Source organism: Hemiscyllium ocellatum, chromosome 2, assembly GCF_020745735.1.
Source record: "Hemiscyllium ocellatum isolate sHemOce1 chromosome 2, sHemOce1.pat.X.cur, whole genome shotgun sequence".
NCBI lineage: Eukaryota > Metazoa > Chordata > Chondrichthyes > Orectolobiformes > Hemiscylliidae > Hemiscyllium > Hemiscyllium ocellatum.
This window is the reverse complement of record NC_083402.1, coordinates 2,466,691-2,494,440: the sequence shown is the minus strand read 5'-3', so window position 1 is coordinate 2,494,440 and position 27,750 is coordinate 2,466,691. Positions and strand designations below refer to the sequence as shown.

General features: G+C 48.7%; 1 protein-coding gene across 1 annotated transcript in view; it reads right to left on the bottom strand.

Moving 5' to 3' along the window:
* Positions 1-27,750, bottom strand: part of spef2 (sperm flagellar 2) — a 244,563-nt gene that overhangs the window by 29,969 nt on the left and 186,844 nt on the right. The window contains exons 28-30 of the mRNA XM_060847113.1: positions 13,190-13,328; positions 11,947-12,066; positions 2,575-2,713 (exon numbers count right to left, since the gene is read on the bottom strand). Coding sequence (XP_060703096.1) covers positions 2,575-2,713; positions 11,947-12,066; positions 13,190-13,328 — 398 coding nt within the window. The remainder of the gene's footprint in view (positions 1-2,574; positions 2,714-11,946; positions 12,067-13,189; positions 13,329-27,750) is intronic.

Genomic DNA, 27,750 nt, shown 5'->3' with positions numbered 1-27,750 from the left:
CAGGGCTCTGGTGAGACCACACCTGGAGTACTGCGTGCAGTTCTGGTCTCCAAATTTGAGGAAAGACATTCTGGCTATTGAGGGAGTGCAGTGTAGGTTCACGAGGTCAATTCCTGGAATGGCGGGACTACCTTACACTGAAAGACTGGAGCGACTGGGCTTGTATACCCTTGAGTTTAGAAGACTGAGAGGGGATCTGATTGAGACATGTAAGATTATTAAAGGATTGGACAGTCTGGAGGCAGGAAACATGTTTCTGCTGATGGGTGAGTGCCAAACCAGAGGACACAGCTTAAAAATACGGGGTAGACCATTTAGGACAGAGATGAGGAGAAACTTCTTCACCCAGAGAGTGGTGGCTGTGTGGAATGCTCTGCCCCAGAGGGCAGTGGAGGCCCAGTCTCTGGATTCATTTAAGAAAGAGTTGGATAGAGCTCTCAAGGATAGTGGGATCAAGGGTTATGGAGATAAGGCAGGAACAGGATACTGATTAAGGATGATCAGCCATGATCATATTGAATGGTGGTGCAGGCTCGAAGGGCAGAATGGCCTACTCCTGCACCTATTGTCTATTGCCTTTCTAAAGTGAAAACCTTCCTCCTCTGTGTGGTCTCTATCCCTCTCATCCTTCTTCATGTCTCTGTCCAGGTGCCTCTTAAACACTGCGATTGTATCCGTCTCTCCCACCTCCTCTGGCAGCACATTCCAGGCACAGACCACCCTCGGTGGAAAAACACTTGCCTCACACATCTCCTTTAAACATTCCCCCCTTTTACCCTAAACCTAGACGCCCTAGTGATTGACAATCCTACTCTGGGAAGAAGAGTTGGACTACCCATGCTTCCCATAACTTCGATCAGATCACCCCCTCAGCTCTGATGTACGAGTGAAAATAAACTGACTGTGTCCAAACTGCCCTCCTAGCTTATACCCTCCAAACCAGGCAACATCCTGGCCTCCTCCTGCACCTAATGTCTATTGTCCAAACCATTTCTGTACCCTCTCCGAAGCCTCCACAACCTCCTGACAGTAGTGACCAGAACTGCATGCAATATTCCAGGTGCAGCCTAACAAAAACTCAAGAAAGCTGGAGTCGAACTTTTGAGATGTCCCAACTAATGAAGGCCAGCATGCCATATGTCTGGTGACCACCCTGTGCACTCGTGTTGCCACATTCACCTGTCCACCTAGATCCCTCTGAGTGTTGATGTTACTTCAGGGTCCTGTCACTTCCTGTATACTTCCCTCTTGCATTAGAGCTCCCAAAACATATTGCCTCTCATTTGCCCAGATTAAACTCCATCTGCCGTTTCTCTGCTGAGGGAGGTCGAGACAGAAACCCTCACCACGTTGTAGAAGTATTTATACATACCTGTGTGATGCCAAGGCACACAAGGCTATGGCCAAGTGCTGGATAATGGGATTAGAATAATTAGATGGTTTTTTGTACCAGCACAGACTCCACGGGCCGAAGGGTCTGATGTGTGCTGTAGATCTCTCTGACTGTAGAACTGATTTGATGATGCCGGTGTTGGACTGGGGTGGACAAAGTTAAAAATCCCACCACACCAGGTTAGAGTCCAACAGGTTTAATTGGAAGCATTAGCTTTCGGAGCGATGCTCCTTCATCATGTCCTCCACAACCACCTGATGACGGAGCGTCGCTCTGAAAGCGAGCGCTTCCAATTAAACCTGTTGGACCCTAACCTGGTGTGGCGGGAGTTTTGACACTGTCGAGCTGGGCCGTGAGAAGTGCTCCAACTGCAGAACCGAAGCCAGAATCTTCTGTCTCTCCCTAAATGTGCTGTCCTGTGGAATCTGCCTCCACAGGACATTGTTGCTGGCCACATCGAACTTCCAACAGGCCCCAACAATACACCAACATAATTCATGCCGATTGTCTGTTTGTAAGTATTGTAATTTAGAATCTTCTCGGGAACCTTTAAAACAAAAACCTCAATGTGAATCAGACCAAGTGGAAGGGTGTTGATGAGTTGTATTAATCGACAGTTCAGTGAGCTCAGTGTGTGTGGATGTGCCTGGTGGTTATGGAATGGCCTCTTTGTAAACAACCTGATTGTGTACACAGGCCTCCTCAACACTCCCATTCCTCTCTGCATCCGTAATGTTCACTGTGCTGAAGAGCTCAAGTTCTGAGAGGTTTGGGAAGGCAATGGGAGAGAATAAGGGAGGGATGGAAGAGGAACTATAGAAGGGGAGAGAGAGAGAGAGAGAGAGACAGAGTATATTGCAGTCTGGAGGGGAGAGCAGAGAAAGAGGAGGAGGAAAGCTAGGTAGGATGGAGGTGTGGGGAGGGGAGACGTGGGCAGGAGTAATGGGTCTGAAAGGAAGGGGAGGTGGTGAGGGATGGAGAGCAAAGGGTGAGGAAAAGGAGGAGAGGGTGGAGGATAGGGACGCACAAAGGGGCATTGGGGTGATTAAGAGGAGAGGGTGGGATGGATGGGGAATGAAAGAGAATGGGGGGGGGTTGATGGTAGGAGTGAGAGGGCAGGGAGGATTCTCACACCCTGGGCTGTCTCCAGCTGCTGCCAGACATGAAGCTAACGGCAGTACCTTTCCATTTCCTGCAGGAATCTGGCCCCGAGCTGATCCTCCATGATGGTGAAGATTTCGGCTGCTTTGGATTTCAGCTCCTGGACCACAGCCATGGCCATCAGCTTGATCCTCTCCAGTCGCAGCCTGACAGCTTGTGCTGGAAATACAAGTCAATCACAGCTTACCTTGGGACAGAGAGAAAACTTACAAAACTGGAGCAAGATGAGGCCATTCAGCCCTTCGAATCTGCTCCAACATTCAATGGGATTACAGCTGACCTTCTACTTCAGCATCAGTTTCCTGCTCTGTCCCCATACCCCATAGTGTCTTCAATATAAAGATATCTATCTATCTCAATCTGGGACATAATCAATGATTGGTCACTGTTAAAAATCACACCACACCAGGTTATAGTCCAACAGGTTTATTTTGAAGCGCTGTTCCTTCATCAGGGGTTGTGGAGTATAAGATTGTAAGACACAGGATTTATAGCGAAAGATTACAATGTCATGAAACTGAAAAGATATAGAACAAACCTAGATTGTTAAGTCTTTCCTCTTTTAGAATGGGGTGCAGGTTTCGGTTCATTAATATGTAAATCCCAGAATTCCTTTTAAGTCACATTACCAAGATAACTTAAGGTTTTATAACCAAAGGTGACATCCTAGCTCAGACAATGCATTAAAGGTGTGAGGTTGGAGTCTGTCTGTATCCCAGCCTGGAGTCAGACTGAGTCTATTTCCACAGTGGAATTTCCAAAATATCACATGGACTGACTGCCTGCAGATAGTGTGCTTTTAGAGAGAAATAGAGAGTGTCTGCAAATACAGATTCACCGCGTAGACGTGTGTGTGTGTGTGTGTGTGTGTGTGTGTGTATGTATGTGTGTGTGTGTGTGTGTGTGTATGTGAGTGTGAGTCCACGTGAGAGAAGGTGTGTTCGCGTGAGTGTGATGGGATACAAACCTGTGAGAGGGTTTGTGTATGGATGTTATTGTGGGAGGTGCACATGTGTGTGTGTATGAGAGAGGGTCTGCATGAGTGTGTGAGTATGTAAGAGTGTGTGTACATCTGTGAGTGTGTGTGAGTGTGTGTGAGTGTGTGTGGTGCAGTGGGGTCGCCCGTATTGTGACATGAACCGAAAGACCTGGTTGAGGCCATCCCCATGGGTACTGAACTTGGCTATCACCCTCTGTTTAACCACTCTGTGTTGTCCTGCAGTCTACCTTGGAGGATGGTCACCAAAGATCTGAGGCCAAATGTCCTGGACCACTGAAGTGTTCTCCAACTGGGACAGGACACCCCTGCCTGGTGATTGTTGTGCGGTGCACATTCATCCGTTGCCGTAGCCTCTACTCGGTCTCACCAATGTACCATGCCTCAGGGCATCCTTGCCTGCAGCGTATGAGATAGACAACGTTGACTGAATCACATGGGTACCTGCCGCGTACATGGTGGGTGGTGTCCCCACGTGTAATGGTGGTACCCGTATCGACACTCTGACATGTCTTGGAGCACCTAAAGGGTGACAGGGTTGTACAGTGTTGTGGTTGATGTTGTCCTGAAGGCCGGGCAGTTTGCTGTGAACAATGGTCTGACGTTTGGTGGTTGTTTAAAGGTGAGAGGTGAAGGTGTGGGGCAGGTGTTGGTGAGGTGCTCACCCTCAATGTGCTGTAGGCTGCGAAGAACATGGCGTAGTTTTTCAGCTCCTGGGAAGTGCTGAACAACGAAGGGTACTCTGTCAGTTGCAGCACGTGTCTGTCTCCTGAGGATGTCATTACGGTTCCTTGCTGTGGCACGTCAGAACTGGCGGTCGATGAGTTGAGCATCGGACCCCGTTCTTGTGAGGGCATCCCTGAGTACTTCCAGGTGTCCGTCATGTTCCTCCTCATCTGAGCAGATCCGGTGTGTGCGTAGGGCTTGTCCATAGGGGATGGCTGTTTTAATATGTTTTGGGTGGAAGCTGGAGAAGTGTAGCATTGTGAGGTTGTCTGTGGGTTTGCGGTAGAGCGTGGTGCTGAGGTGTCCCTCCTTGATGGAGAATGAGACAGATAGTCGAGAGTAGTCCATGGTGAGTTTGGTGGTGGGTGGAAACTTGTTGATGTCACTGTGTAGTTTTATCAGTGACTCCTCGCCATGGGTCCAGAGGAAGAAAATGTCATCAATGTACCTGGTGTATAGTGTTGGTTGGAGATCCTGCATAGAGAAGAAATCTTGTTCGAACCTGTGCATAAAAATGTTAGCACATTGGGATGCAAACTTGGTCCCCATGGCTGTTCCGTGTGTCTGGATGAAGAACTGGTTGTCAAAGGTGAAGACGCTGTGATCGAGGATAAAGCGGATGAGCTGTAGGATGGTGTTTGGAGACTGGCAGTTGTTGGTGTTGAGTCCTGAGGCTGTTGCCGCGATGCCATCATTGTGGGGGATGCTGGTGTAGAGTGCGGAAACGTCCATTGTGACGAGGAATGTTCACGGTTCGACTGGTCCGTGGGTGCTGAGTTTCTGTAAGAAATCCGTAGTGTCGCGACAGAAGCTGGAGATCCCCTGTACAAGAGGTTTCAAGATGCCTTCCACATCGCCAGAGAGATTCTCACACAGGGTCCCATTGCCCGACACGATGGGACGTCCCGGTGTGTTGGCTCTGTGTACCTTTGGAAGGCAGTAGAGGTCGCCTACACGAGAAGTACGTGGGATGAGGGCGCGTAGGGAACTCTGAAGGACTGGTTCCAAAGTCCTGATCAGTGATCAGTTTAATTCTCGGGTGTGCTCTTTGGTCGGATCAGCTGGTAGTTGCCTGTAGTGTTCCTGGTTGTTCAGTTGTCAGTACACCTCCTTGCAGTAATCTGTTCTATTCTGAATGGCAATGGCTCCTCCTTTATCTGCTGGTTTGATGACAATGTTGTGATTGGTTTTGAGAGCCTGGATGGTGTTGCGTTCTTTGCTCAAAAAATGCACAATCTGCAGGCAGTCAGTCCGTGTCATATTTTGTAAATTCCACTTTGGAAATAGAACCAGTCTGACTCAAGGCTGGGATACAGACAGACTCCAACCTCACACCTTTAATGCATTGTCTGGGCTAGGATGTCACCTTTGGTTATAAAACCTTAAGTTATCTTAACAATGTGACTTAAAAGAAGTTCTGGGATTTACATATTAATGAACCGAAACCTGCAACCCATTCTAAAAGAGGAAAGACTTAACAACAATTTATGTTTTTCAATATATCATTTCAGTTGCATGTCACTGTAATCTTTCGCTATAAATTCTGTGTCCTATGATCCTGATCCACAGTGACCTGATGAAGGAGCAGCGCTTTGAAAGCTAGTGCTCCCAATTAAACCTGTTGGACTATATCCTGGTGTTGTGTGATTTTTAACTTTGCCCACCCCAGTTCCTCCACATCACAGATCACTCTGACAGAGAATTCCAAAGATACAATGAAATGCCTTCTCAGCTGAGTCTAAATGGCTCAGCCACTTATGCTGTTAATAAAAACTTCTATCCAGTGCTGTGCCAGACTGCATCTGCAACCATCAGCCTCTGCTCTTATACCAGGATCATCCAGCCCACTTCCAAGAGAACCCAGCCATCCAAATGAAAATCCAAGTTCCTGGACCAGAATTCCCTGGGTCAGGATTGCAAAACTAGGAAGCGTCCTATGTCTGTGCTCCTGACCTAGGGACAGAAATCAGGAGCACAATTACTATTGCTACTCTCAATCTTAGAAACAATTAAAGACGCTCTCCCCACCTGACTTCAGGTTTCCAACTGATTTGTTGACTGGTTTGATCATTCTTTGCCAGTTTCCATGTCTGTGTACAACTCTGTTCAGTAAACACTGTATCTCTTTTATGTCTCTGTATGTTGGGATGTGGACTGAAATGAGAAAAGGACTGTTTTCTAAACCCCCCGAGGATTGTGGGAGGGATTGCTGCATCTTCCTAAAACAAACAGCCTGCCCCTCACTGTAAGTGCTGTTTACACAGCTGCTTGCTCAGTCAGTGGGAGGGGCTTCCTGAAGATGAGCTGGAATGAGTGAGAAGTGGCGATGTTTGAGGGGGGTTTGTCGAGAATCAATTTTGAAACAGCAGCAGCAAGGGTTTGGCTGAGGGACCATCATTAACACAGGTATAGGAGATGGGAATGAGCAAACTAGAATGGGAACCGCAATGAGAAGAGAAAGTGAGGGTGGGTGAATCATACAGTCCAGAAGACATCTTTAGGTCCATCCTGCCTAAAACAATAGTAAGCGTATACTAGTCCCACATTCTAGCGCCAGGTTCATGGCCTTGAATGTTCTGACATTTCAAGTGCTCAACCACAACTTTTAAAGGTTGTGAGGTTTCCCACCTCAAACACCCACCTAGGCAGGACATTCCAGGTTTCCATCAATAAGGAAGAACATAACGGCAGGTGGGAGTCGTTGATCTGCTGATGGTTATTTTCATGAGTTAACAGTGAGGGTCGATGAAGGGAGTGTAGTTGATGTAGAGCACCTAACTTTCAAAAGTCCATTCTGACTTGGACATATATTGCCATTCCGACATTGTGTTCGGGCAAAATTCTGGAGCTCCCTCCCTAACAGTACTGTGGCTATCCTATGATCTAAGGACTGCAGCAGTTCAAGGAGGTAATGCCCCACATTTCACCTTAAAATTATTCCCCCTAGTCATTGACCCTTTGACTAATGGGAACTGCTGTTTTCTATCCCCTGTCCAAGCCCCTCATAATCTTATCCCCCTCGATCAGGGTCCTCCCTCAGCCTTCTCTGCTCTAAAGAAACCACCCTGAGCTTCTCCAGCCTGTCTCCATCACTAACCTGCTCCATCCCAGGCAGTATCCTGGTGAATCCCCTCTGTACCCCCTCCCAGTACAATCACATCCTTCCTATAGTGTGGGCACCAGAAACTGCACACAGTCCTCCAGCTGTGGCCTCCCTAAACTGCTGGACAGCTCCACCAGAGCCCCCCTGCTCTGATCATCCAAGCCTCGACTGATAAAGGCTAAAACGTTGTAACAGGAGATGTCAGGTGCTGATGAGGGCTGGGTTGGGGGACTCAGAGTTAAAGTGTGAAATCCAGCAAGGAAGTGTTAACGTTTGATTTGATCTGATTTATTATTATCACATGTACCAAGCTACAATGAAAAGTACTGCTTTGTGTGCTAACCAGACAAATCACACCTTACTTAAGCACATCAGGGTAACAGAACAGAATACAGGATGAAGTGTTACAGCTACAGAGAAGGTGCAGAGAAAGGTCAACTCTAATATATGAGAGGTCTGTTCAGAAATCTGATAACAGCGGAGAACAAGCTGCTCTTGAATCTGTTGGTATGTATTTTTAAACTTTTCCGTGTTGGCCCAGACTGCGTTCACAACTCTCTGTAATCCCTTTGGTCTTGGGCAGAGCAGTGCCTTCACACAAGCCAACTTTCCATCTACACGTCTCGCTGCTTCAGAAAGTCAGCCAAAAACATCAAAGACCCCTGCCACCCCAGTTATAATCTCTACCAGCCTCTTCCATCAGGCAGAAGACACAGAAGCTTAAACACACGCACCAACTAATTTAAGGACAGTTTCTTCCTTGCTGTTATTAGATTACTGAATGGACCTCTCTAATTTTTACCTTAATGTTGATCTCGCTCTGTGTGCACCTTCCCTGCAGCTGTAACAGTGTACTCTGTGCTGTGTTCAGTCACCCCATGGTCTCTGTATGGTATGATCTGCCTGTACTACACACAAAACAGTACTTTTCACTGTACCTGGGTACACGTGACAATAATACATCAAATCAAATAAAAATAACCCAAGCTGTGAAAAATGCTAGAGACTATTAGAAAAGATGGAATAACAGAACTGTCAGGTGAAAGGGAAGGCTGGTAGGTATAGGGAATGCTGGAGGACTAAAGAAATTGAGGGTTTGGTTAAGAAAAAGAAGGAAGCATATATAAGGTATAGACAGGATAGATCAAGTGAATCCTTAGAAAAGTATAAAGGAAGTAGGAGTATACTTAAGAGGGAAATCAGGAGGGCAAAAAGGGGACATGAGATAGCTTTGGCAAATAGAATTAAGGAGAATCCAAAGAGTTTTTACAAATATATTAAGGACAAAAGGGTAACTAGGGAGAGAATAGGGCCTCTCAAAGATCAGCAAGGCGGCCTTTGTGTGGAGCCATAGAAAATGGGGGAGATACTAAATGAATATTTTGCATCAGTATTTACTGTGGAAAAGGATATGGAAGATATAGACTGTAGGGAAATAGATGGTGACATCTTGCAAAATGTCCAGATTACAGAGGAGGAAGTGCTGGATGTCTTGAAATGGTTAAAGGTGGATAAATCCCTGGGACCTGATCAGGTGTACCTGAGAACTCTGTGGGAAGCTAGAGAAGTGATTGCTGGGCCTCTTGCTGACATATTTGTATCATCGATAGTCACAGGTGAGGTGCTGGAAGACTGGAGGTTGGCTAACATGGTGCCACTGTTTAAGAAGGGCGGTAAGGACAAGCCAGGGAACTACAGACCAGTGAGCCTGACCTCGGTGGTGGGCAAGTTGTTGGAGGGAATCCTGAGGGACAGGATGTACATGTATTTGGAAAGGCAAGGACTGATTCGGGATAGTCAACATGGCTTTGTGCGTGGGAAATCATGTCTCACAAACTTGATTGAAATTTTTGAAGAAGTAACAAAGAGGATTGATGAGGACAGAGCAGTAGGTGTGATCTATATGGACTTCAGTAAGGCTTTCGACAAGGTTCCCCATGGGAGACTGGTTAGCAAGGTTAGATCTCATGGAATACAGGGAGAACTAGCCATTTGGATACAGAACTGGCACAAAGGTAGAAGACAGAGGGTGGTGGGGGAGGGTTGTTTTTCAGACTGGAGGCCTGTGACCAGTGGAGTGCCACAAGGATCGGTGCTGGGTCCTCTGCTTTTTGTCATTTACATAAATGATTTGGATGCGAGCATAAGAGGTGCAGTTAGTAAGTTTGCAGATGACACCAAAATTGGAGGTGTAGTGGACAATGAAGAGGGTTACCTCAGATTACAACAGGATCTGGACCAGATGGGCCAATGGGCTGAGAAGTGGCAGATGGAGTTTAATTCAGATAAATGCGAGGTGCTGCATTTTGGGAAAGCAAATCTCAGCAGGACTTATATACTTAATGGTAAGATCCTAGGGAGTGTTGCTGAACAAAGAGACCTTGGAGTGCAGGTTCATAGCTCCTTGAAAGTGAGTTGCAGGTAGATAGGATAGTGAAGAAGGTGTTTGGTATGCTTTCCTTTATTGGTCAGAGTATTGAGTACAGGAGTAGGGAGGTCATGTTGCGACTGTACAGGACATTGATTAGGCCACTGTTGGAATATTGTGTGCAATTCTGGTCTCCTTCCTATCGGAAAGATGTTGTGAAACTTAAAAGAGTTCAGAAAAGATTTACAAGGATATTGCCAGGGCTGGAGGATTTCAGCTATAGGGAGAGGCTGAACAGGCTGGGCTGTTTTCCCTGGAGCGTCGGAGGCTGAGGGGTGACCTTATAGAGATTTACAATATTATGAGGGGCATGGATAGGATAAATCGGCAAAGTCTTTTCCCTGGGGTCAGCGACTCCAGAACTAGAGGGCATAGGTTTAGGGTGAGAGGGGAAAAATATAAAAGAGACCTAAGGGGCAACTTTTTCACACAGAGGGTGGTACACGTATGGAATGAACTGCCAGAAGATGTGGTGGAGGCCGGTACAATTGCAACATTTAAGAGGCATTTGGATGGGTATATGAATAGGAAGGGTTTGGAGGGATATGGGCTGGGTGCTGGCAGGTGGGACTAGATTGGGTTGGGATATCTGGTCGGTATGGATGGGTTGGACCGAAGGGTCTGTTTCCATGCTGTACATCTCTATGACTCTATGAGAACACTCGGAGAGCTTTAATGGGATTAGACAAAAGTAGCACGGGTTAAGGAAAGGAATATCATGCTTAAATCTCCTTCTGAATTCTTGAGGAGGTAACAATCTAAGAATGGATGAGGGAGAATAGGTGGATGTCAGGTATTTGAATTTTTTGAAGACTTTTAACACTTGCACTCATAAGGGGCTAAAGATAGACCACATGGGAAAGGGGTAATGTATTGGCAGACAGTGAGAATCTGTTGACAGAGAGGAAACACAGAGTGGGAATAAATGGGTCTATTACTGAGTGGCAGAGTTTGGGCCATGGAAGGATCAGGGCTTAATCTCCAGCTATTAACAATGTGTGTAAATAACTTGGATGGGGAAAACAAATGAGAGAGTGGATCGTTAGGAGGATAGAAGGTGGGTTTGAGGTGATTGAGACAAGTTGAGTATGTGGGTGTTAACATGGTGGCGTCTGGTTGGAGGATGGCAAGTGTAACCCCACTATTTAAAAAGGGAGGGAGAAGATGCTGAGAAAATTGAAGGTCATTTGTATGAAGGCTCAAAGAGACGAGAGACTTTCCAGACTGGAAAGGCAGAACGAAAGTAAACTCTTTGGAGTGACTGAAAAGAGAATTCTCCCGGATGTGAGTACTGGAAATGGGCCCTTTTGGGATTAATACAATTATGTTCTTTTACGGCACGTTTCAAAATCTTGAAATTTGTGATAAATGTTAATATCTTGGTCTATTCTATTTTACCGGCATTTGTTAATAAACTTGTGTTTTCTTGTTCAATCCAAACCTGCAGCATTGAAGTTTATGCTTTCAGTGAAAGACCACCTCATTCAGACAAAAAAAGTCCAAACAATGTTTACCAAATTGGATTTCAGTCAGGCTCTGACTCATCCAGAAAAAGCTTGGGCTGGGATCATAAGCAGTGGTGGCTTTTGGCAGGAGTTTTGAATTGACTGGCTTTGTGAGGGATCTCTGCCTTGTTTTTAAATGTACCAGTTTTGGGGTGGCTCTGGTTATAAAGCTACTGTATTGTAGTGAAGTTTATTGTCTGGGAATTTGAAGATGACTTTGAAGATTGTGGACAGTTTTCTGGAAGTGGAAGATATAATGGTGGATTATTTGTTAAACCGAGAGGGTTGGTCAATAAATACAGGCAGAAGTAAAAGCAGGATGTTGTAAAGGTGGGCTGCTTCATGATCCAACATTTAGAATTGGAATAAAGGATGCCTGAAACTGGGATGTCACAACTGGAATTAGCTGAGGTACAATCAAAATGAAACAAAAACTTGGCTGGTTTTCCCTTTTACCTTGTAATTTTAAAACTTTTCCTGCAAAACTATCAATGAGAGCTGGAATAATCGAGCAGTGCCAGAATTACATTGAGGAGTGGGAACGGTAACTGAATTCTCTGGACAGCCTGAGGATCGTGCTGCTGTTTATGGATATGACCCCTCTCCTTCAGCCCCTGTGAAGGTTTCACTCACCCTCATCCTCCAGTGCTCCCAGGTACTCTGTGTATATATGCTCTCTCAGTTCTTGCTTCCTAGCCACCTCTGGATTCTCAACCACTGGGGGTGGCACCGAGGGGGTTAGAGATTGGCGGCCTAGAAAGAGACACAGACATACAGGGAGCCTTAGGAGGATTCAAGAATTTTCTGGAGTGTACACAAGAAATATAATAGTCTTGTTTCATCACGGAGAAAACTCCCCAAGTCATCTTGGCACAGAATCTTACAACTGTTACAAAACAGAAAGCCATTTGGCCCATTGTTCTCTGTGCTAGCTCTGTGAAGTAACAATTCAATTCACTGGCTTTAAGAAATGGAGGAATGCCATGGATGGTTAGATGAGATTTCCTACAGTGTGGAAACAGGCCCTTCGGCCCAACAGGTCCACACCGACCCGCAACCCACCCCTACATTTACCCCTTTACCTAACACTATGAGGCAATTTAGCATGGCCAATTCACCTGACCCGCACATCTTTGGACTGTGGGAGAAAACCGGAGCACCCGGAGGAAATCCACGCAGACACGGGGAGAATGTGCAAACTCCACACAGTCAGTTGCCTGAGATCACGAATTGAACCCGGGTCTCGGGCGCTGTGAGGCAGCAGTGCTAACCACTGTGCCACCGTGCCGCCCACACGGTTAAGGTGATGTGCACAATTCGTCCCCAAGATATATTCACAACCCAATCCTCATCTCATCCCTAAATCTATCACGCCACCAGATTCCCAGATCATTCCTACCACTTGGTTCCAGTTTTATTCCCATCACCAGATTCCCAATCTGCCTCACTCTCAGATTCCCGATCCATTCCCACTCCCAGATTCCTGATCCATTCCCACCCCCAGATTCCCAGTCCATTCTCACTCTCAGATTCCCGATCCATTCCCACTCCCAGATTCCCAATCCATTCCCACTCCCAGATTCCCAATCTGCCTCACTCTCAGATTCCCAATCCATTCTCACTCTCAGATTCCCAATCCATTCCCACTCCCAGATTCCCAATCTGCCTCACTCCCAGATTCCCAATCTGCCTCACTCCCAGATTCCTGATCCATTCCCACTCCCAGATTCCCAATCTGCCTCACTCCCAGATTCCTGATCCATTCCCACTCCCAGATTCCCAATCCATTCCCACTCCCAGATTCCCAGCCCATTCCCACTCCCAGATTCCCAGCCCATTCCCGGTCTAGCTTGCTTCCAGTCAGAGGGAAAATCACCTTTTTTCTTATCCGCTGATTTCCCTCCCTTCTTTTTGGAGTCTTTTCCAGCTGACTTCTGCAATTCCTTTTCCTTTTCTTCTTTCAACTTCTGTTCTTTCCTCTCCTCTTCCTCCTTGATTCTCATTTCTGTTTGAATCTAAAGTCAAGGGAAAATGGATTGAAAAGAAGGAGAGACTGATCATTGACTGACAGGAACAAATTCCTGCACTTGCTGGAATCTGCACTGAAATCAGAAAATGCTGGAGATCACAGTGGGTCAGGCAGCATCCGCGGACAGAGAGCAAGCTAACACTTTGGGTCCAGCTGAGTCTCCATCAGAGCTGAGGTGAAGTGTGAGGGGGCAGCATTTCTGCGGTATAGGGAAGGTGAGGGTCGTGGGTGTGGGGTGCTGGTGATTGGAATGTGAGACTGTACATTGATTGGGTTTAATTGCTTGTGGATTGGGGACATTATCTGAGCAGTCACGTAACTCTCCATGAAAGAGACAACGATCAAAATTGCAACTACCAGGTTCAGAGGGACAGGTTTGTAATTCTGCAAAGCTATACTGATAAAGATGCGTAAAGATTGGTTCCAGTCCTAACCTTCATTGAACGTATAACACAGAAGCAAAGAATGGATTGCCTAAAAGAGAAGTTTGGAAGGTAAGACCAACTTATCATAAGGAAATCTACAAAGCAGCAGCCATTGTGAACAACAGGAGCAAGTAAGTAAATTGCCAGGCTCTGATTCCCTTCTCATGTAAATAGACAATAGACAATAGGTGCAGGAGTTGGCCATTCTGCCCTTCGAGCCTGCACCACCATTCAATATGATCATGGCTGATCATTCCTAATCAGTCTCCATAATCCTTGATCCCACTATCCTTGAGAGATCTATCCAACTCTTTCTTAAATGAATCCAGAGACTGGGCCTCCACTGCCCTCTGGGGCAGAGCATTCCACACAGCCACCACTCTCTGGGTGAAGAAGTTTTTCCTCATCTCTGTCCTAAATGGTCTACCCCGTATTTTTAAGCTGTGTCCTCTGGTTCGGCACTCACCCATCAGCGGAAACATGTTTCCTGCTGCCAGAGTGTCCAATCCTTTCATAATCTTATATGTCTCAATCAGATCCCCTCTCAGTCTTCTAAACTCAAGGGTATACAAGCCCAGTCGCTCCAGTCTTTCAGTGTAAGGTAATCCCGCCATTCCAGGAATTGACCTCGTGAACCTACACTGCACTCCCTCAATAGCCAGAATGTCTTTCCTCAAATTTGGAGACCAGAACTGCACGCAGTACTCCAGGTGTAGTCTCACCAGGGCCCTGTACAGCTGCAGAAGAACCTCTTTGCTTCTATACTCAATCCCTCTTGTTATGAAGGCCAGCATGCTATTAGCCTTCTTCACTACCTGCTGTACCTGCATGCTTACCTTCATTGACTGGTGTACAAGAACACCCAGATCTCTCTGTACTGCCCCTTTACCTAAATTGATTCCATTTAGGTAGTAATCTGCCTTCCTGTTCTTGCCACCAAAGTGGATAACCATACATTTATCCACATTAAACTGCATCTGCCATGCATCTGACCACTCACCGAACCTGTCCAGGTCACCCTGTAATCTCCTAACATCCTCCTCACATTTCACCCTGCCACCCAGCTTTGTATCATCAGCAAATTTGCAAATGTTATTACTATTACCATTTTCTATATCATTCATATATATTGTAAAAAGCTGTGGTCCCAGCACTGATCCCTGCGGTATCCCACTGGTCACCGCCTGCCATTCCGAAATGGAGCTGTTTATCACTACTCTTTGTTTCCTATCAGCCAACCAACTTTCAATCCAAGTTAGTACTTTGCCCCAATACCATGCGCCCTAAGTTTACTCACTAACCTCCTATGTGGGACTTTATCAAAAGCTTTCTGAAAGTCCAGGTACACTACATCTACTGGATCTTCCTCGTCCATCTTCAGAGTCCTCAGGGTCTGAAGCAGTGAAACAACAACGTGGACAGAGGTAATGTCCCCATCAATTCTCACAGAAACAATGGCCCAAGGAGATCATTCAGTACATAGTCTCTGTGCTGTTTGAAGACAAGTGATCCAACCCACTCCCATCTTCGTGAACTATAAGCCTTTGTTCATCCCAATCAAATCATCCCTCAGCCCCCACTGTTCCAAGGAGACCAATCCCAGCAGATACAAGAATTCTTCCTGACTCTTCAATCACACAGACCATTTTTATGTATTCTGTAAACTTTGCTTGCAAGGTCCTCTATTCCAGAACAAATCATTCATTAAATCTGTAACAACAGGAGCTAAGTACAGGTACCTATAAAACCCAGATAGAAGCAGCCTTCCAGCCACAAAAAACAGCTGTCAGCTGTAGTCCTTTGATTCATAGAACATAGAACATAGAACAATACAGCACAGAACAGGCCCTTCGGCCCACGATGTTGTGCCAAACATCTATCCTAGATTAAGCACCCATCCATGTACCTATCCAATTGCCGCTTAAAGGTCGCCAATGATTCTGACTCTACCACTCCCACGGGCAGCGCATTCCATGCCCCCACCACTCTCTGGGTAAAGAACCCACCCCTGATATTCCCCCCGTACCTTCCACCCTTCACCTTAAATTTATGTCCCCTTGTAATACTCTGTTGTACCCGGGGAAAACGTTTCTGACTGTCTACTCTATCTATTCCTCTGATCATCTTATAAACCTCTATCAAGTCACCCCTCATCCTTCGCCGTTCCAACGAGAAAAGGCCGAGAACTCTCAACCTATCCTCGTACGACCTATTCTCCATTCCAGGCAACATCCTGGTAAATCTTCTCTGCACCCTCTCCAAAGCTTCCACATCTTTCCTAAAGTGAGGCGACCAGAACTGCACACGGTACTCCAAATGTGGCCTAACCAAGGTCCTGTACAGCTGCAACATCACCTCATGACTCTTGAATTCAATCCCTCTGCTAATGAACGCTAATACACCATAGGCCTTCTTACAAGCTCTATCCACCTGAGTGGCAACTTTCAAAGATCTATGTACATAGACCCCAAGATCCCTCTGTTCCTCCACCTGACTAAGAACCCTACCGTTAACCCTGTATTCCGCATTCTTATTTGTTCTTCCAAAATGGACAACCTCACACTTGGCAGGGTTGAACTCCAGCTGCCACTCCTCAGCCCAGCTCTGCATCATATCTAAGTCCCTTTGCAGCCGACAACAGCCCTCCTCACTGTCCACAACTCCACCAATCTTTGTATCATCTGCAAATTTACTGACCCACCTTTTGACTCCCTCATCCAAGTCATTAATAAAAATTACAAACAGCAGAGGACCCAGAACTGATCCTTGCGGAACTCCACTTGTAACTGGGCTCCAGGCTGAATATTTACCATCTACCACCACTCTCTGACTTCGACCGGTTAGCCAGTTCTCTATCCAATTGGCCAAATTTCCCTCTATCCCATGCCTCCTGACTTTCCGCATAAGCCTACCATGGGGAACCTTATCAAATGCGTTACTAAAATCCACGTACACTACATCCACTGCTCTACCCTCAGCCACATGCTTGGTTCCTGTCACTTAAACAATTGGAATCCAATTTGTTGCTTTCCCAAGGACTCCTTTTTGTTTTTTCACAGGCCTGTGATGTAGATGCTGCCGAAACATTCGTAACGTTAATGTACACCACACCCACCACACTATCTACTCTATGCAACACACTCCGATAACAAACATGAATCTTGATCTGAAACAAAGCTAATTAGAAAGGAGAACTAGCTTTGGTTAATTGAGTGAATAGACCAGAAGAGTCTGGAGTAGATTCATACAGTCACAGAGATGTACAACACGGAAACAGACCCTTTGGTCCAACACGTCCATGCCGACCAGAGCACCCGGCCCATATCCCTCCAAAACCTTCCTATTCATATACACATCCAAATGCCTCTTAAATGTTGCAATTGTACCAGCCTCCATCACATCCTCTGTCAGCTCATTTCATACATGAACCACCCTCTGCGTGAAAAAGTTGCCCCTTAGGTCCCTTTTATATCTTTCCCCTCTCACCGTAAACCTATGCCCTCTAGTTCTGGACTCCCCGACCCCAGGGAAAAGACTTTGTCTATTTAGGTGAAAGTGAGGACTTCAGGTGCTGGAGATCAGAGTCAAGATCAGAGTGGTACTGGAAAAGCACAGCAGGTCAGGCAGTATCCGAGGAGCAGGAAAATCGATGTTTCGGGCAAAAACCCTTTAGCTTTCCACCCCAGAGGCTCCTGCCTCATTCCTGATGAAGGACTTTTGCCCAAAACGTCGATTTTCTTGCTCCTCAGCTGCTTCCTGACCTGCTGTGCTTTTCCAGCACCATTGTAACCGAGGCCTTGACTATTTACCCTCTCCATGCCCCTCATGAAACCGCTATAAGGTCACCCCTCAGCCTCTGACACTCCAAGGAAAACAGCCCCAGCCTATTCAACCTCTCCAACCCTGGCAACATCCTTGTAAATCTTTTCTGAACTCTTTCAAGTTTTACAACATCTTTCCGATAGGAAGGAGACCAGAATTGCACGCAATATTCCAACAGTGGCCTAACCAATGTCCAGTACAGCTGCAACATGACCTCCCAACTCCTGTACTCAATACTCTGACCAATAAAGGAAAGCATACCAAACGCCTTCTTCACTATCCTATCTAACTGTGACTCTAATTTCAAGGAGCTATGAACCTGCACTCCAAGGTCTCTTTGTTCAGCAACACTCCCTAGGACCTTACCATTAAATGTATAAGCCCTGCCTTTCCAAAATGCAGCACCTCACATTTATCAAAATTAAACTCCATCTGCTATTTCTCAGCCCATTGGTCCATCTGGTCAAGATCTTGTTGCAAACTGATGGAACCCTCTTCGCTGTCCACTACACCTCCAATTTTGGCATCATCTGCAAACTTACTAACTGTACCTCTTATGCTCACATCCAAATCATTTATATGAATGATGAAAAGTAGAGGACCCAGCACCAATCCTTGTGGCACTCCACTGGTCACAGGCCTCCAGTCTGAAAAATGAAAAACAACCCTCCACCACCACCCTCTTCTTCTACCTTTGAGCCAGTTCTGTATCCAAATGGCTAGTTCTCCCTGTATTCCATGGTCACTGGCCCCAAAGTGCTCCCCCACTGACACCTCAGTCACCTGCCCTGCCTTATTTCCCAAAAGTAGGTCACGTTTTACACCTTCTCTAATAGGTACATCCACATACAGAAAGTTTTCTTGTACACTTAACAAATTCCTTTCCATCTAATTTCTTTACACTATGGCAGTCCCAGTCGATGTTTGGAAAGTTAAAATCCCCTACCATAACCACCATATTATTCTTACAGATAGCTGAGATCTCCTTACAAGTTTGTTTCTCAATTTCCCTCTGACTATTGGTGGGTCTATAATACAATCCCAATAAAGTGATCATCCGTTTCTTATTTCTCAGTTCCACCCAAATAACTTCCCTTGATGTATTTCCGGGAATATCCTCCCTCAGCACAGCTGTAATGCTATCCCTTACCAAAAATGCCACTCCCCCCCCCCCCCCCCCCCCCCCCTTGCCTCCCTTTCTATCCTTCCTGCAGCAGCTGTATCCTGGAACATTAAGCTGCCAGTCCTGCCCATCCCTGAGCCATGTTTCTGTAATTGCTATGATATCCCAGTCCCATGTTCCTAACCATGCCCTGAGTTCATCTGCCTTCCCTGTTAGGCCCCTTGCATTGAAATAAATGCAGTTTAATTTATTAGTCCTACCTTGTCCCTGCCTGCCCTGACTGTTTGACTCACTTCTGTTCTCAGTTGTACCCGTCTCAGATCGATCTCTTTCCTCACTATCTCCCTGGGCCCCACTCCCCACCTTACTAGTTTAAATCCTCCCAAGCAGCTCTAGCAAATTTCCCTGCCAGTATATTAGCCCCCTTCCAATTTAGGTGCAATCCGTCCTTCTTGTACAGGTCACTTCTACCCGAAAAGAGGTTCCAAAGATCCAAAAATGCGATTCCTTCTCCCATACATCAGCTCCTCAGCCATGCATTCATCTGCTCTATCCTCCTATCCCTGCCCTCACTAGCTCGTAACACTGGGAGTAATCCAGATATTACAACCCTTGAGGACCTCCTTTTTAAATTCCTGCCTAACTCTCTGTAATCTCCCTTCAGAGTCTCCACCTTTTCCCTTCCAATGTCGTTAGTTCCAATGTGGACAATGACCTTCTGCTGGCAAATATAGTTGGAAAAGTGTATCAGCTTCAACAAGAAATATTCAATTGAAAACAAAACTTCAGTAAGATATTCCACATAAGGCTTGCTCTGGAAGCTGAGGATAGCATTCAGTTAAAAGCTAAGGCTTATAATGTTGCTAAGAATAGTTGGAAATCGGAGGATTAGAGGTGTTTTAGAAACCAGCAAAGGGTGAGCTACATGCCAAGGGTAAGGGTCCCTGAAACACAACATCTACCTTTGCATCAGACCCACGATGAACTCCCTATCCCTGCAGCTTGGACCCTGCACACTGCTGGGTTTGAGGAGCTGGGTTGTGAATGCTGAGCTCTGTGTTAGACCAAGACAGTTACCTGTGTCAGCTGTGGCAGGGAGGTCATAATGGAGCTGTCCAGGAGGGCATACAGGACAAGTACAAGATGGGGATGGTGAACCTGCACCAGACACAAACTCAGCCTCACTGGGAATAATGTGTCCATTTGTTAGCACTGAACTTTAGACACAACATGAAAACATTCAGGAGAGGTTTTTTGTTTATTCTCCCACTGGATGTCACTGTCTGGGCTAGAATTTATGGCCTGTCCTGAATTACACTTGAAGACCATCAGCTTTAGGAGTAAATTTAAGTCATTCAGCCAACTGAGTCTGCTCCACGATCCAATCCCGATCAGAGACAAACAAACGCTGCAGATGCTGGAATCCAAGGAAGACGAGCAGGATGCTGGAAGAACACGGCAAGGCAGGCAGCATCAATCTCCATGTCCAACACATCATTCTCAAACACTTCCGCCAACACCAACTACACCCCACCACCAAGAGCATCTGCCCCTCCCCACCGTGCCCTGCCTTCCGCAAGTACCATTCCCTTTGACAGTCCTTGGTTTGTGCCAGTCTCCCCAGCAAACACCCCCACCCTCCCAGCCACCTCGAACCCCGAAGGACCTGCCCCTACAATCAGAAAAGCCACCCCCCACCTCCAGGGCCCTCCTTCCCGGTGAGACAGAGCTTCACCTGCCTCTCCTCCAACCGAGATCACTGCATCAGGTGCTCCCGATGTGGTCTTCTCTACATCAGGGAGACCGAACGTGAACTTCGGGAACGGTTCAGCGAGGATCCCAGCCAGGCCTCCAGGGGCAGACTGCACCTCCCAGTCACTGCCCATTCCAACTGCCCTTCCCACACCCTTTCTGACATGACCCTCCTTGGCCTCCTCCATCCACCACAACAAACCACACTGCCAATTGGAGGGACAACACCTCATCTTCCACCTGGGCAACCTACAGACCAGAGAGGTTTGGATTAGGAATTGGCTGGCTGGAAGGAGACAGAGGGTAGTAGTTGATGGACTATGTTCATCTTGGAGCGCAGTTACTAGCGGTGTACCACAAGGATCTGTTTTGGGACCATTGCTTTTTGTTATCTTTATAAATGATCTAGAGGAAGGGCTTGAAAGCTGGGTAAGCAAGTTTGCGGATGACACAAAAGTCGGTGGAGTTGTGGATAGTGAGGAAGGAAGTGGTAGGTTACAGCGGGATATAGATAAGTTGCAGAGCTGGGCAGAAATGTGGCAAATGGAATTCAATGTAGCTAAGTGTGAAGTCATTCACTTTGGTAGGAGTAACAAGAAGATGGATTACTGGGCTAATGGTAGGCTACTTGGTAGTGTGGATGAGCAGAGGGATCTTGGTGTCCATGTACACAGATCTCTGAAAGTTGCCACCCAGGTAAATAGTGCTGTGAGGAAGGCATATGGTGTACTGGGCTTTATTGGTAGAGGAATTGAGTTCCGGAGTCCTGAGGTCATGTTGCAGTTGTATAAGACTCTGGTGCGGCCTCATCTGGAGTATTGTGTGCAGTTTTGGTCGCCATACTATAGGAAGGATGTGGAGGCATTGGAACGAGTGCAGAGGAGGTTTACCAGGATGTTGCCTGGAATGGTAGGAAAATCTTATGAGGAAAGGCTGAGGCACTTGGGGCTGTTCTCATTGGAGAAGAGAAGGTTTAGGGGAGATTTGATAGAGGTGTATAAGATGATTAGGGGTTTAGATAGGGTCGACACTGAGAACCTTTTACCGCTAATGGAGTCAGGTGTTACTAGGGGACACAGCTTTAAATTAAGGGGTGGTAGGTATAGGACAGATGTTAGGGGTAGATTCTTTACACAGCGGGTTGTGAGTTCATGGAATGCCCTGCCAGTATCAGTGGTGAACTCTCCTTCTTTATGGTCATTTAAGTGGGCATTGGATAGGCATTTGGAAGTTATTGGGCTAGTGTAGGTTAGGTAGGATTCGGTCGGCGCAACATCGAGGGCCGAAGGGCCTGTACTGCGCTGTATCTTTCTATGTTCTATGTAGAACTCAACACTGAGATCTCCAATTTCAAATAACCTCCCTTCCCATCCCCCGACGCCAAGACCCTCCCCCCGACTCCCTTCCCATCCCCCGACTCCCAGCCCGTCCCCCCGACTCCCTTCCCATCCCCCGACTCCCTTCCCATCCCCCGACTCCCAGCCCCTCCCCCCGACTCCCTTCCCATCCCCCGACTCCCAGCCCGTCCCCCCGACTCCCTTCCCATCCCCCGACTCCCTTCCCATCCCCCGACTCCCAGCCCGTCCCCCCGACTCCCTTCCCATCCCCCAACTCCCTTCCCAGCCCCTCCCCCTCCTCCCTGCCACCAGTCAGATTTATTCCTCCCACTGACCAACCAGGTCAAACCTTCTACCTGTCTCATGTATCTGCTTCACTTCTCCTTCCAAGTGCTCATGGGGCTGGAAGGTGCTGTCTGAGGATCTTTGGTGAATTTCTACAGTACATCTTGCAGCTGCTACACACTGCTGTTACTGAGTGTGGGTGGGGGGAGGGAGGGGATGGTACACACTGCTGTTACTGAGTGTGGGTGGGGGGAGGGAGGGGATGGTACACACTGCTGTTACTGAGTGTCGGTGGGGGGAGGGAGGGGACGGTACACACTGCTGTTACTGAGTGTGGGTGGGGGGAGGGAGGGGATGGTACACACTGCTGTTACTGAGTGTGGGTGGGAAGGGAGGGGATGGTACACACTGCTGTTACTAAGTGTGGGTGGGGGGGAGGGAGGGGATGGTACACACTGCTGTTACTGAGTGTGGGTGGGGGAGGGAGGGGATGGTACACACTGCTGTTACTGAGTGTCGGTGGGGGGAGGGAGGGGATGGTACACACTGCTGTTACTGAGTGTGGGTGGGGGGAGGGAGGGGATGGTACACACTGCTGTTACTGAGCGTCGGTGGGGGAGGGAGGGGATGGTACACACTGCTGCTACTGAGCGTCGGTGGGGGGAGGGAGGGGATGGTACACACTGCTGTTACTGAGTGTGGGTGGGGGGAGGGAGGGGATGGTACACACTGCTGTTACTGAGTGTCGGTGGGGGAGGGAGGGGATGGTACACACTGCTGTTACTGAGTGTCGGTGGGGGAGGGAGGGGATGGTACACACTGCTGTTACTGAGCGTCGGTGGGGGGAGGGAGGGGATGGTACACACTGCTGTTACTGAGTGTCGGTGGGGGAGGGAGGGGATGGTACACACTGCTGTTACTGAGCGTCGGTGGGGGAGGGAGGGGATGGTACACACTGCTGTTACTGACTGTCAGTGGGGGGAGGGAGGGGATGGTACACACTGCTGTTACTGAGTGTGGGTGGGGGAGGGAGGGGATGGTACACACTGCTGTTACTGAGCGTCGGTGGGGGGAGGGAGGGGATGGTACTCACTGCTGTTACTGAGTGTGGGTGGGGGGGAGGGAGGGGATGGTACACACTGCTGTTACTGAGTGTGGGTGGGGGGAGGGAGGGGATGGTACTCACTGCTGTTACTGAGTGTCGGTGGGGGGAGGGAGGGGATGGTACACACTGCTGTTACTGAGCGTCGGTGGGGGGGAGGGAGGGGATGGTACACACTGCTGTTACTGAGCGTCGGTGGGGGGGAGGGAGGGGATGGTACACACTGCTGTTACTGAGTGTCGGTGGGGGAGGGAGGGGATGGTACACACTGCTGTTACCGATGTGTGGGTGGGGGAGGGAGGGGATGGTACACACTGCTGTTACTGAGTGTGGGTGGGGGAGGGAGGGGATGGTACACACTGCTGTTACTGAGTGTCGGTGGGGGAGGGAGGGGATGGTACACACTGCTGTTACTGAGTGTGGGTGGGGGAGGGAGGGGATGGTACACACTGCTGTTACTGAGTGTCGGTGGGGGAGGGAGGGGATGGTACACACTGCTGTTACTGAGTGTCGGTGGGGGAGGGAGGGGATGGTACACACTGCTGTTACTGAGTGTGGGTGGGGGAGGGAGGGGATGGTACACACTGCTGTTACTGAGTGTGGGTGGGGGAGGGAGGGGATGGTACACACTGCTGTTACTGAGCGTCGGTGGGGGGAGGGAGGGGATGGTACACACTGCTGTTACTGAGTGTCGGTGGGGGAGGGAGGGGATGGTACACACTGCTGTTACTGAGTGTCGGTGGGGGAGGGAGGGGATGGTACACACTGCTGTTACTGAGCGTGGGTGGGGGAGGGAGGGGATGGTACACACTGCTGTTACTGAGCGTGGGTGGGGGAGGGAGGGGATGGTACACACTGCTGTTACTGAGCGTGGGTGGGGGAGGGAGGGGATGGTACACACTGCTGTTACTGAGTGTGGGTGGGGGAGTTGGGGATGGTACACACTGCTGTTACTGAGTGTCGGTGGGGGGGAGGGAGGGGATGGTACACACTGCTGTTACTGAGTGTCGGTGGGGGAAGGGAGGGGATGGTACACACTGCTGTTACTGAGTGTCGGTGGGGGAGGGAGGGGATGGTACACACTGCTGTTACTGAGGGGGGGTGGGGGGGAGGGAGGGGACGGTACACACTGCTGTTACTGAGCGTCGGTGGGGGGGAAGGGGATGGTACACACTGCTGTTACTGAGTGTCGGTGGGGGGAGGGAGGGGATGGTACACACTGCTGTTACTGAGCGTCGGTGGGGGAGGGAGGGGATGGTACACACTGCTGTTACTGAGTGTCGGTGGGGGAGGGAGGGGATGGTACACACTGCTTTTACTGAGAGTCGGGGGGAGGGAGGGGATGGTACACACTGCTGTTACTGAGTGTCGGTGGGGGGGAGGGGATGGTACACACTGCTGTTACTGAGTGTCGGTGGGGGAGGGAGGGGATGGTACACACTGCTGTTACTGAGCGTCGGTGGGGGGGAGGGGATGGTACACACTGCTGTTACTGAGTGTCGGTGGGGGAGGGAGGGGATGGTACACACTGCTGTTACTGAGTGTCGGTGGGGGAGGGAGGGGATGGTACACACTGCTGTTACTGAGAGTCGGTGGGCGGAGGGAGGGGATGGTACACACTGCTGTTACTGAGTGTCGGTGGGGGGAGGGAGGGGATGGTACACACTGCTGTTACTGAGGGGGGGGGAGGGAAGGAGGGGATGGTACACACTGCTGTTACTGAGGGTGGGGGAGGGAGGGAGGGGATGTTTGAGGATGTGGTGCCAATCAAACGGTTGCTTTGTCCTGGATGGTGTTGAGCTTCTTGAGTGTTGTTGGAGCTGCTCCCATCCAGGGCAAGGGGGGATTGTTCCATCCCACTCCTGCCTTGCAGATGGTGGACAGGCTTTGGGGAGTCAGGGGGTGAGTTACTTGCTGCAGTATTCCTCGCCTCTGACTTGTTCTTGTAGCCACTGTGTTTATGTTGTGAGTCTGGAGAGTTTCTGGTCAATGGCAACCCCCAGGATGTTGGCATTCAGTGACATTATCATTGCTACCAAGGGGCAGTTGTTAGACTGTCACTCACTGACATTGGTCACAGCCTGGCATTTGTGTGGCATAAACATTCCTGATGAAGGGCTCCGGCCCAAAACGTCGATTCTCCTGCTCCTCAGATGCTGCCTGCCCTGCTGTGCTTTTCCAGCAACCCACCCTTGACATCTTCCTGTGTGTCAGGTGTGACTCCAACCAGCGGGGAGTTCCCCCCACCCCCCGATGCCCATTGTGACCTGGAACATCAAGAGCTCGCGCATAATTCAGGAGTGACAGACCTGGAGGTTGCATTGCTATCAGAGCCCAAACTGCAACGCTACGACACTGCGATCTCTGTCCAAAGTGGGGCTCGGGTGGGTCGGGGAGAAACTCCACTTTCAGAAAGAAGAGCCAAGGAAGAATGCTGACTCCACGGGTTGGTTTTGTCACAAACATAAACCCAGCTGACCGGCTCAGTGAGCCCCCTGTGGGGTGTGTGAATGCCTCATGACCTGGTGTCTCACGGGAACCTCTGAGAAGTACACCACATTCATCACAGCAACATCCCCAACCTCAGATGTGACGGGTGAGTCCAGCCTTGATGTGTCATGTCCTGGGTCCCAAAGGGAGACCTGGTGAGGCCAAAGCCAGAACTGGGAGGGACACAAATCTCTGAAAAGGCATGATTGATGCAGAGGGTGGAGAGGAGGCACACAGCAATGAAGTCATGATAAAGAACCAACGAGGCCTGCTCTATTTCATCAGAGAGACAACACAATATCTTGCAGCAATATTATCGCCCTGAACATTTCCTCCTGCTTCACTATGCCATTCTCTCAATGGGAGACCAGGTGGCTCATGGACAGTCCCCAGTAACCCGGCCCGCTCTCTCCCCTAACCTGCGGCAGACGTGGTTGGAGCACTGCAGCAGGAAATCCCTTGCTGATGGGGGTGAAGATTCTCAGTCAGTGCCTCACCAGTGCCTGGTGGTGACTCCCACCAAACAGAATATTCACAGCAACTGGTCTATCTGTGAAGCATCACAAACAGCATCTGCAAGGGGCTCTTGGTTTGTCTGTCGGGAAACATCAGGGCTGGTACCCACAAGATCCAAACAGCAAACTGTTCCTGATGCAGAAGCATCACCAAATGAAGGCCAAGATCCCACAAGAACGACCTGTGACCTAAAGAACAGGTGGCACGGTGGCTCAGTGGTTAGCACTGCTGCCTCACAGCACCAGTGACCCGGGTTCAATTCCCACTTCAGCCAACTGTCTGTGTGGAGTTTGCACGTTCTCCCCGTGTCTGCCTGAATACATCACAAATACGCTGCCTGTTTAGAAAGAAGGGTCACTGGACTCAAAATGTTAACCTTGCTTTTCTCCACAGATGGCATCAGACCTGCTGAACTTTTCCAGGAATCTCTGTCTTTGTTTCTGATTCTCATCATCTGCAGTTCCTGGGGGGTTTTTCGGAGTCAATCAGAGCTTTGTTGGTACACCAACAGTATTCTGCCTCCTCCTCCCTGGGAGCTTCCTGCTGGAGTGGCCCTTTCTCACAGAATGAAGGCAGACGTGTTCAAACTGCATCACCTCCAGCCCAGAGGCACCCTAGGCCTTCCCTGTCAATGAGATGGTATAACCCCATGGTCATGTGTGCGTTTGTGCACTTAGAGACTGAGCTACAAACTCCTCACAGAGGCACATGAGAGGTGGGCAAGGTCCTCCTGCAGCCTGCCCCTGATGGGGAATACTGCCCCCTGGTGATCAAACTTCACGCTGAGCCATTGGCCAATATTGATCCATTCCCAGTCCTTGGGGACACACACCATGATGATAACATTCAACATCAGCCGCAGTGCGATAAAGAGCTCTAACCTGGTACTCTAACCTCCCACTCTACACACTGCCCTGTGACCTGGACTTCAGTGTGTGTTGGAGACATAGAACATAGAATGTAAAATAAAGTGTGCACCCCTCAACTCACTGCTATCCATGTGCATGTCCAGCAGTCGCTTAAATGTCCCCAATGACTCTGCTTCCACCACCACAGCTGGCAACACATTCCATACATTCACAACACTCTGTGTAAAGAACCTACCTCTGACATCTCCTTTATACCTTCCTCCTAATATCTTCAAACTATGACCCCCCTCGTACCAGTCAGTCCTGCCCTGGGGAAAAGTCTCTGGCTGTTGACTCTATCTATTCCTCCATTACCTTGTCCACCTCGATCAGGTCTCCGCTCTTCCTCCTTCTCTCCAGGGAGACAAGTCTGAGCTTATTCAACCTTTCTTCATTAGACAAACCCTCCAGTCCAGGCAGCATCCTGGTAAACCTTCTTTGCACCCTCTCCAAAGCCTCTGTATCTTTCCTATAGTAGGGCAACCAGAACTGGACACAATATTCCAAGTGTGGTCTCACCAGGGCCTTGTAGAGCTGCAGCAAAACCTCGCGGCTCTTAAACTCGATCCCCCTGTTAATGAAAGCCAAAACACCATATGCTTTCTTAACAACCCCATCCACTTGGGTGGCAACTTTGAGGGGTCTATG